General features: G+C 37.9%; 1 protein-coding gene across 1 annotated transcript; it reads right to left on the reverse strand.

Annotated features, from left to right (window-relative positions):
* Nucleotides 1-6,863: 6,863 nt before the first annotated feature.
* LOC130077978 (short transient receptor potential channel 3-like) lies at nt 6,864-10,601 on the reverse strand. Its single transcript, XM_056243418.1, has 3 exons — nt 10,487-10,601; nt 8,952-9,027; nt 6,864-7,045 (listed from the first exon to the last, which is right to left on the reverse strand). Exons 1-3 carry the CDS (start codon nt 10,544-10,546, stop codon nt 6,903-6,905), a joined length of 279 nt encoding a protein of 92 aa, XP_056099393.1. The 5' UTR covers nt 10,547-10,601; the 3' UTR covers nt 6,864-6,902.
* Nucleotides 10,602-11,549: the final 948 nt, after the last annotated feature.

The raw sequence follows: 11,549 nt of genomic DNA on the forward strand, positions 1-11,549 counted from the left end.
TATCTACTATTAATAATACTAATACTACGGCTAATGATAATCATCATCATAATAACCAGATACTAGTATAAATACTACTAATACTAGTAAATTGTATGATTATGATAGGCCTACTACTAATAAAATTGATAACATTATCAATTATCATTATTATTGTTATTATTATTATTATTATTGGCCTATTTTTGTCACTCTGGGGAAGACGAGTTGAGTTTGAGGTCTGTGGGAATGCCTGTTACTCAGCAGCTGATAGCTGTTGTTTACAGCCAATCAAATTTGCTATGTTGAAACTTGTAGCCTTGTCATGACCCGGAAGAATTTAATTTCCTATCAACCTGCATCATCATCAACGAATCACTCTCTGAGACAACTCGGTAGGTACAATTTGAACGGTTGCGGTAAGTTAGTTTATGGGCGCATACTAGGGGTGGAACGGTACACAGAAGTCACGGTTCGGTTCATACCTCGGTTCAGACGTCACGGTTCGGTACGATTTCGGTACAATGGAATAGCAAAACAAAAATGCAGAAGGCTTTTTTATAAATGTCTTAAGCCTTGTATTTTTATTAATAAAGGCATAGAACCAGTTTATTTGTAGTGCACTGACAGTAGTTTTATATAATTAGTTTATTAATTAAATTATTAAAAAGACGAAAAGACCTTGAGATATGTTTGGTAATTGTACCTGAATGAATTTAAAATTAATTAGCTATTTCAGATCAATATATTTGTTTTCCTTCAGTTTAATTAACCCTAACTTTATTCTCATCTGAATTATAAATAATTGACTTCCGTATAAAATAATACTACCATTAAAAACTTTTGTTAACAGTTGTAGGTTACAGTTTGACAAGAGTTTAGAGTGTGACAAAAGCACAAAGTTGTGTTTTATTGCGAGTGTACACAAATATAAGTAAAAAATTTGCAGTTTTAACGATGTCCTGTATGAAAAAAATGACGGAGTATGTTTTTATGTTTCCACTGTTCGATCGCCCGTGCCTCTCTCACACACAGGATTCGCGCCCGCGCCTCCCTCTCTCTCTCTCTCTCGCACGCGCGCGCACACACTGTTCGATCGCGCCTCTCTCTCTCTCACACACACACACACTGTTAATCGCGCCTCTCTCTCTCTCGCGCGCGCACACACACACACACACACACAGTTAATCGCGCCTCTCTCTCTCTCGCGCGCACACACACAAACACTGTTAATCCCGCCTCTCTCTCTCTCGCGCGCGCGCGCACACACACACACACACACACACTCCAGCATTCCAATCTTGATCGCAGCCTGTTCATTGCTGCGTTCACAGTCACACCAAAAGCGAATAGAGCGAAATGTATCGCTATTTAAGAGGTTTTTTTTATTTGTACCGTGTATTCTCCGTGCAAATTCGTGCACCGAACCGTGACGCCCGTACCGTTTCAGTTCAATACGAATGTACCGTTCCACCCCTAGCGCATACATTTTACAAGTTTTCTGTTAACTTTGAAACGTTACGGATCTGATCCCCTCCTCGCTAGTGACACACTCGGCTCGCACTTTTGCAACAATATCGTTGACTTGTTGTCACTACAGCAACTGTTTAAATTGTAGCTAGCGTTACCTGCTAGCTAACTAGCTCTAGCACTATTCACATAAATCAATCATGGTCATTCCCTTATTGAGTGATAAAGTTTCCATTTAACGACAAAGTGCCAAAACAAACAACATGTTTATTTTTATTTATTTTTTAAAAACATAAGTCAGTTAAAACTTACCACAAGCAGGAGTGGGTATGAGCAGTCACTGGAAATGGCGCTGGCTAACTGCAGGTCTAACGGTAGCAGCTAGAAACTGATATGGACCGTTCCAAAGAAATATGTTTTTTGTTTCTTACTTGTTTTTTATTTGTTCTCTGTACAGGTTACACACATAACCTAAGATACATGTTAAAAAAAAACATCACAACCAATCGTCCAAGCATTGTGTTTAATTAAAAATATAATAATTACAAATATATAAACCCCCTCATCTTAATGGTCTCACCTAGCAGTAACCGCCACTCCTCGTGCGTCCCGCCTGTTTAACTTTGACAGCATTGATTAAACATTGATCTAATGTTTGCAATTCAACCATTAAATTCAACCATAATTCAACGTTGATTCAATGACATTTTTTCAACTTTCAATTCTTCAGTGGTTGATTCACCAACACATTTCAACCCATAAATCAACCATTTCAACCAAAATTCCATGTTGAAATAACATCTTCTGCTATCTGGGTGTCGATTAATATTATATGAAATACAATTATAATACAATTCTAAGTTATGAGTAGTTACTGTATACTGTAGACTACTGTTTTTATTTTTAAAACGGTGTGAAAATTAAAAATTATCATCAAATATTCATCTTTGACTTGTCAAAGCACACTTTTCCTTAGTAACTGAAACTTTCAGTTATTATTGTTCAGCTGGCTGACCGTACACATATTCATATGCTAGTTAGCATTTTTAAAGGGAAATTCCAATATAACACATGAAAATGTACCTTTTGTTAAAAAAAAAACTGTGCGTCTGCACATGCGCATAACCAGTAGCAAATCTCGATGGGTAGCATGAATCGTCAGAACACCTGTGAAAGTAATGATTGTGCATGAAAGCTGATAAATTGATAAAGTTGACGATGCAGACCCAGAAGCGATGTATTTTAACGACGTCTTTAACTTTTCTAGGCCGGCAAGTTTCAATAGCTTAGAAGCCTATGGAGGAGTGATCCAGCTCTCAGATTTAATCAAAAATATCTTAATTTGTGTCCCGAAGATGAACGAAAGTCTTACGGGGTTGAACAACATGAGGGAGAGTAATTACTGAGAGAGTTTAAATTTTTGGGGTGAACTAACCCTTTAATCTGCATTTCAATTATTTAAAGGATTATGCAAAGCTTTGATAAATGCGCATACTTACTCTTTCTACTTGTCATGTCTAGTTTGTATCAGAACATGAACTGGTCAAGGACATTCGTCATGGGACAGTTTTCCAGATCCGACTCCATTCTGGCATAAAACGCGTCAGAAACACACAGAATGGGTTTGGAATGGTGAAACATTGACTTTCACTTATAGACATGTATGATGTGCTCAGAACAAATGAAATACAACACATTTGTTTTCTTGAATAGATTTTATATAGAAAACATTAAAAATGTCTCAGTGCTAGTGTATTACAGCCACACATATATGTCATAGTTACATTTCTTAGGTTTCGCTCTAAAATCATTTCATTGATAAGTATATGAAAATGCATAGCTTAAATGTCTATATACATAAACAAGCAAAAACATCTAAATTGCACATATTTTCAAACACGTGATATTTTGTTTGAGTAGCCCTGCCAAGGCGAATCTCTGATCCTACGTATAAACTGCTGCAGATATTCTGTGTCTATCATGAAATATACCATCTACTAGTTTTATATGGCTATTAATACATACATAATTCATCAGGAGGGCCTTGAATTTTAAAACAATGCAGACTTGCACTTTGTGAAATGAACTGGCGCCATCTATGGACCAAAATGAGCTTTACTACTGCGATTCTCAACATTCATGTTTATGCAACTCTTGTCAGAGTTTAGGTTTTTACACTGTACAAACAAGTGTGATATCATGATATTTACATCATTTCTGCTGGGAGATCACAAAACCAGTGAAAAAACAAACAAACAAAAACATTTTAAAGGAATAATGCACGCACAGATGAAATTTCACACATACAGTCCAAGAGTCGTGTGAGAATCACAAACGGCAGATGCGCAGTAACACTAATGTAATGCGGTCACAGGTGTGTGTGTGTGTGTTTATGTGTGTGTGTGTAACACTAATGTAATGCGATCACAGGTGTGTTTGTGTGTGTGTGTAACACTAATGTAATGCGATCACAGGTGTGTTTGTGTGTGTGTGTGTAACACTAATGTAATGCGGTCACGGGTGTGTGTGTGTGTGTGTGTAACACTAATGCAATGCGGTCACAGGTGTGTGTGTGTAACACTAATGTAATGCGGTCACAGGTGTGTGTGTGTGTGCGTAACAATAATGTAATGCGGTCACAGGTGTGTGTGTGTGTGTAACACTAATGTAATGCGGTCACAGGTGTGTGTGTGTGTGTGTGTGTGTGTGTGTGTGTGTGTGTGTAACACTAATGTAATGCGGTCACAGGTGTGTGTGTGTGTGTGTGTGTGTGTGTGTGTGTGTAACACTAATGTAATGCGGTCACAGGTGTGTGTGTGTGTGTGTGTCACTAATGTAATACGGTCACTGGTGTGTGTGTGTGTGTGTGTCACTAATGTAATGCGGTCACAGGTGTGTGTGTGTGTGTGTCACTAATGTAATGTGGTCACTGGTGTGTGTGTGTGTGTGTGTCACTAATGTAATGCGGTCACAGGTGTGTGTGTGTGTGTGTGTGTGTGTGTGTGTAACACTAATGTAATGCGGTCACAGGTGTGTGTGTGTGTGTGTGTCACTAATGTAATGCGGTCACTGGTGTGTGTGTGTGTGTGTGTCACTAATGTAATGCGGTCACTGGTGTGTGTGTGTGTGTCACTAATGTAATCCGGTCACAGGTGTGTGTGTGTGTGTCACTAATGTAATGCGGTCACTGGTGTGTGTGTGTGTGTCACTAATGTAATGCGGTCACAGGTGTGTGTGTGTGTGTGTGTAACACTAATGTAATGCGGTCACAGGTGTGTGTGTGTGTGTGTGTAACACTAATGTAATGCGGTCACTGGTGTGTGTGTGTGTGTCACTAATGTAATGCGGTCACTGGTGTGTGTGTGTGTGTCACTAATGTAATGCGGTCACAGGTGTGTGTGTGTGTGTCACTAATGTAATGCGGTCACTGGTGTGTGTGTGTGTGTGTCACTAATGTAATGCGGTCACTGGTGTGTGTGTGTGTGTCACTAATGTAATGCGGTCACAGGTGTGTGTGTGTGTGTCACTAATGTAATGCGGTCACTGGTGTGTGTGTGTGTGTCACTAATGTAATGCGGTCACAGGAGTGTGTGTGTGGAGTCATTTACAATGGCTTCGATCGCGGCTCAACCAATCAGAATCAAGGACCGGAACTATCCGTTTTATAATATTCCTTTAGAGCTGCACACAAGGATATATATGGAAGCTTGTTTCCGCCGCAGAATGAAAAATAAAAAAGGTAATTGCGACTTTTTCTCCCACAATTCTGACTTTATAAAGCGACTTTACTTTTCAGAATTGCGACTTTATTTCTCAGAATTGCGACTTTATATCTGGAAATTGCGACTTTATTTCTCAGAATTGCGACTTTATTTCTCAGAATTGCGACTATTTCTCAGAATTGCGACGTTATTTCTCATAATTGCGACTTTATTTCTCATAATTGCGACTTCATATCTTGAAATTGCGACTTTATTTCTCAGAATTGCGACTTTATATCTCGAAATTGCGACTTTATTTCTCACAATTCTGACTTCATATCTCGCAATTGTGAGATAAAAAGTCGCAATTATTTTTTTTATTCAGTGGCGGAAACAAGCTTCCATAGATATAAGCCTTATGGGTTTGATAATGATTTTTGGGGCAAACAACTGAAGTTACTGTAACAAGAAATAATATTATTAATAATTTGTCAGATCATGACAGTATACAGACATTTACCCTGCATAGATTTGTGCTCGAAGTCTCTCCATCTTAAAGTGTCCCATTATGTATTTTAAAAGCTCCTAATGTGGTTTTGGAGTTTCCTACAACAGGTTTACATGCAAAAACACCTTAATGTTCTCATTATAATCTCCACTGCAGCTTCAGCTCTTTTCTCTCAGTGTCTGAAACGCTTCAGTCTCTCTAAGCCCCGCCTCTCTGAGAGCTGCTCTGCTGTGATTGGTCAGAAAGCAAACGCTCATTATCATATCTGAATCTCAGCTCTTGATCACAGTGATACGAACAGTGACGATGGCGTGGGTTTTACCGTATCAATCTCAGAAAACAGCGTCTTCTCGACACGAACAACACGAACCGAACTCTTCCAGTCTCAGATACACTACAGTGTTTGAGGGCGGAGCTAAGAGACGCTGCTCAGCCAATCAAGACCAGAGGCTGGCATTATGCAAATTAGTTAAGCAGGAAGTGAGACTGAATTACTGACTCGTTTCAGTTCAGAATCACTTCTTTCTTTTAGGAGACAATAACTTTGCCGACCGTTTACATCCACAAACAGCTCTATTACACTCTACATGAAAGGAAATATTTTAAAAAGCATAATAGGTTTTGGGGACACTGGACCACTAATATTTCATGTACTTTGTAGCTTCACAGTTACACTTATACAGGTTCCCAAGGAATGAATGTATAAAGCAGGCAAAATATCCCTGCTTAAAGTTAGTCCAGAAATACTGTACATTACGCTTATTGAAATATTCACAATGACTTCCGTTGTGTATAAAACGCATGGTTTTCGATACACACCGCTATGTGCAGTAAACACCAGCACATGAATAAACAATAAGAAAAAAGTGTAACATGTCGATTTAAATAACACAGATACCATTCAGAGTCTTTGCTTATACAGTAACTCTAAATGTACAAGCATCATTTAAGTTTATTGAAGGTGAAACACACAGAAACAGTGTCACTCACACTCGCTCACTGAATATTGCACTTCCAGTTATTGTTAAAATAGGTGGAGCCTACATGGAGCTGTCAATCAAAACATACCAGGCCAATCGGCATTAAAGGGTGGAGCTAATACGAACTATTAACAGTAACTTAAAGGAGAAGTGTAGCATTTATGCCTTCATCTGCAGTGTTGCAGTGTATAAATGGCTTATTTATGATCTCTGCATATTAAAGAGGGATATATTTATATGTAGTTCACCGCTGGTCAGCAGGGGTCAGTGCGGATGGACTGGACGTGGGTTGAGTTTGTCACTGAGTTTCTGAATGAGGATTGAAAGCTCTTCTGTGGCCTGAGACTTCTCCTCCAGCAGTTCGTATCGCAGGCTGGAAATATCCTGCTTTATCTCCTTCAGCTCACCTACAGATCACACGCAGATATCAACACACAAACACTCACACACCAGAACATTTGCTGGATAAATGTGGGAGTCACACTCGTGTTGCTCGTGGTCAAAACAGACCGGAGAACATAATCATGTCATTTTTATGAAATTAATGCACTATATTTCATTTCAATAATGTTTTATTACTTTAATATTTGTTATTGTAAGGGGATTCTGTGCTAATAAACAATATTCATATCTTAATTATAGACCATTTATTTCAATAATGTTTTTTACTTTAATATTTGTTATTGTAAGGGGATTCTGTGTTATTAAACAATATTCATATCTTAATTATGGACCATTTATTTCAATAATGTTTTTTTACTTTAATATTTGTTATTGTAAGGGGATTCTGTGTTATTGAACAATATTCATATCTTAATTATGGATCATTTATTTCAATGATGTTTTTTACTTTAATATTTGTTATTGTAAGGGGATTCTGTGTTATTAAACAATATTCATATCTTAATTATGGACCATTTATTTCAATAATGTTTTTTACTTTAATATTTGTTATTGTAAGGGGATTCTGTGTTATTAAACAATATTCATATCTTAATTATGGACCATTTATTTCCATTTATTTCAATAATGTTTTTTACTTTAATATTTATTATTGTAAGGGGATTTTGTGTTATTAAACAATATTCATATCTAAATTCTGGACCATTTATTTCAATAATGCTTTTTACTTTAATATTTGTTATTGTAAGGGGATTCTGTGTTATTAAACAATATTCATATCTTAATTATGGACCATTTATTTCCATTTATTTCAATAATGTTTTTTTACTTTAATATTTGTTATTGTAAGGGGATTCTGTGTTATTAAACAATATTCATATCTTAATTATGGACCATTTATTTCAATAATGTTTTTTACTTTAATATTTGTTATTGTAAGGGGATTATGTGTTATTAAACAATATTCATATCTTAATTCTGGACCATTTATTTCAATAATGTTTTTTAATTTAATATTTGTTATTGTAAGGGGATTCTGTGTTATTAAACAATATTCATATCTTAATTATGGACCATTTATTTCCATTTATATCAAATATATAAAAAAAAAACACATTTTATATTTTTATATGAATTTTAATGTAGTATTTAAGTAAATGCAGCAAAAGTACTTCAGATCAATTGAATGGAGGCAGATTAGTGGCAACTGGTGGAAAAAAAAAAAATCATCTGTAATACCATTGTGTAGCCACTAGATGTCTGTATAGTCCTATATATGAATATATACAGGGTTATGAATTTCCTAGTTACAGAGACAAGGGTTTTCAGACATAGGCTACTTTTCACTACTAATTGATAAAATACTGTATTTTTGAATTTTTCATATTTTTCCATTAATTTCCTATGGTGGTCATTTTTTGACTGCAAACAAATGTTTATTTTTTTTATTTATATTTTTACGACCATTTAGCTTTTTCGAATCAAGTCCACAATTGTTTTTCCAGTACCGTTCCGATGAAGTTGCGATTTTTAAAAATTCAAAATAAATTTTTTTTTTTTTTCGGTCTAAAATGATTAAACAACACCAGAGAGTAAATGGTCATGAAATATTGTCAAAAATAAATAAATAAATAAATGGCTTCCTTTTCAAAATAAGCAAAATACAATTTATCTGTATTAATTCAATTTATTTTAATTTTATTATGAAGTGGGCATGTTTTTGTGAGACTCAACGTTACCATAAATGCCAGCTTCGAGTATTATTATTATTACATCATAATCATACTATCATCATGACTTTTTATTTTTATTTTAGAATCCAGTTGGTTGGTTTTAGTGACAAACGTTCCCATTTATTCTGTTTTTATCAGTTACAGAAACCCCAGAATCTCAGTGTAAATCACACGTCACCTTCATTCACTTCATCGTTCTCTTTGTCCACTTGTGCTTTCAGGACGTAGCGTTTGATGAGACGCTTCATAATTTGCTGTGTGCAGGGAATCAGATCAGAGAAAGAGATAAGGGTCAAATCTGCAGTGATGATTCATCATATGAGCGAGAGAGAGAGAGAGAGAGAGAGAGAAGAAGTGAGAGAGAGAGAGGGAGAGCGAGAGAGAGAGAGAGAGAGAGAAGAGAGAGAGAGAAGAAGAAGTGAGAGAGAGAGAGGGAGAGCGAGAGAGAGAGAGAGAGAGATAGAGAGAGAGAGAGAGAAGAAGAAGTGAGAGAGAGAGAGGGAGAGCGAGAGAGAGATAAAGAGAGAGACCTTTAACAAGAGAGAGATAGAGAGAGAGAGAGAGAGAGAGAGAGAGAGAGAGGATAGAGAGAGAAAGATAGAGTGAGAGAGAGAGCGAGGGAGAGAGAGAGAGAGATAGAGAGCGAGGGAGAGAGAGAGAAGAAGAAGTGAGAGAGAGAGAGAGAGGGAGAGCGAGAGAGAGATAAAGAGAGAGACCTTTAACAAGAGAGAGATAGAGTGAGAGAGAGAGAGAGAGAGAGAGGATAGAGAGAGAAAGATAGAGTGAGAGAGAGAGAGAGAGAGATAGAGAGCGAGGGAGAGAGAGAGCGAGGATGAGAGATAGAGGGATAGAGAGCGAGAGAGAGATACAGTGAGATAGAGAGAAAGAGAGAGATAGAGAGAGAGAGAGCGAGGGTGAGAGAGGAGAGAGAGAGAGAGAGCGAGGGTGAGAGAGGAGAGAGAGAGAGAGAGAAGGAGAGAGAGAGAGAGATAGAGTGAGAGAGCAAGGGCGAGAGAGCGAGAGCGAGGGAGAGAGAGAGAGAGGGCGAGAGAGAGAGAGAGAGAGAGGGCGAGAGAGAGAGAGAGAGAGAGAGAGGACGAGAGAGGGCGAGAGTGAGAGAGAGAGAGAGGGCGAGAGAGAGAGGACGAGAGATAGAGAGCGAGGGAGAGAGAGAGCGAGGACGAGAGATAGAGGGATAGAGAGCAAGAGAGAGAGAGTGAGATAGAGAGAGAGAGAGATAGAGAGAGAGAGAGAGCGAGGGTGAGAGAGGAAGAGAGAGAGAGAGAGAGAAGGAGAGAGAGAGAGAGAGAGAGATAGAGTGAGAGAGCAAGGGCGAGAGATAGAGAGCGAGGGATAGAGAGCGAGGGCGAGAGAGAGAGAGAGAGAGAGGGCGAGAGAGAGAGAGAGAGAGGGCGAGAGAGAGAGAGAGAGAGAGGACGAGAGATAGAGAGATAGAGAGCGAGGGAGAGAGAGAGCGAGGACGAGAGATAGAGGGATAGAGAGCGAGAGAGAGATAGAGTGAGATAGAGAGAAAGAGAGAGATAGAGAGAGAGAGCGAGGGTGAGAGAGAAGGAGAGAGAGAGAGAGAGAGAGAGAAGGAGAGAGAGATAGAGTGAGAGAGCAAGGGCGAGAGAGCGAGGGAGAGAGAGAGAGCGAGGGCGAGAGAGAGAGAGAGGGCGAGAGAGAGGGCGAGAGAGATCATGGTGTTCTTACATGATAGCGTGTGGGTTGATTTAAGATGCTGCTGAAACTGTGTGAGTCGGGCATCCTCATGCTGGCCTGGGTGAAGAGGTTCAGCTGCAAGCATTCAGGAATATTGATTATTAATAAATAGTATATTTACCTCATATAGGGGTTTCTACAGCTTAGGAACTTTTCAGTAGTTAGTTAATATCAAAACCAGCAAAATTTCACAACTCTTGATACCAATTTTGAAAGCACAACAAATACTACTATGCTATTAATTAATTTATTCGATAACACTTTACAGTAAGGTTCATTAGTTAATAGTTACGTTCATTAATGTATTAACTAACATGAACTAACAACAAGCAATACATGTGTTACTATATTAGTTAATATTTGTTAATGTTAGTTACAAGAAAACACAGCCGTTCATTGTTTGTTCTTGTTAGTTCACAGTGCATTAACTAATGCTAGTTCATTTATAGCATCAAATAAACATGAATGAACATCAGAATTTTGTTTTAAACGAGGAAAAACATCAGTACACTCCGTTTATCAAGTTCAAATCCTTCAGCGTTAGTCTACTAACTCTCCTGACGGCTTTGTTGGACAAAATGGCGGATTCGGCGGACTATGATTGGTCATATCGCATGTCAATCAAACTTCCGGCGAAGGGAACTCATTATAGAGAGCCTAAGCCCCTCCCCTTCCGGTCGACCACCATGGGACCTTATTTCGGAAAAATATTGTATGGTAGTCAATGGCGAGAGACAACTAATATTTTGATCTCGTTTGAATTGTGCCCTGAATTACACATATGATGTTTGTCAATTTAAAAGATACATTTTAAACTCAAGAAAGTCGCAGTTTGATATAAAACTGCAGGTATAAGACTGTGAAAATACGTAATTACAAAGATTACAAACCCCAAAGGCGCACATTTTCTCTCAATGAATGAAGCTAACTTTACTGAAGCTAACTTTACTGAAGCTAACTTTACTGATGTTAACTTTACTGAAGCTAAGCTAACTTTACTGAAGCTAAGCTAACTTTACTGAAGCTAACTTTACTGAAGCTAACTTTACTGATG

This window comes from Rhinichthys klamathensis, unplaced genomic scaffold (genome assembly GCF_029890125.1).
Source record: "Rhinichthys klamathensis goyatoka isolate OS25496 unplaced genomic scaffold, OSU_Roscu_1.1 h1tg000794l_1, whole genome shotgun sequence".
Classification (NCBI taxonomy): Eukaryota; Metazoa; Chordata; class Actinopteri; order Cypriniformes; family Leuciscidae; genus Rhinichthys; species Rhinichthys klamathensis.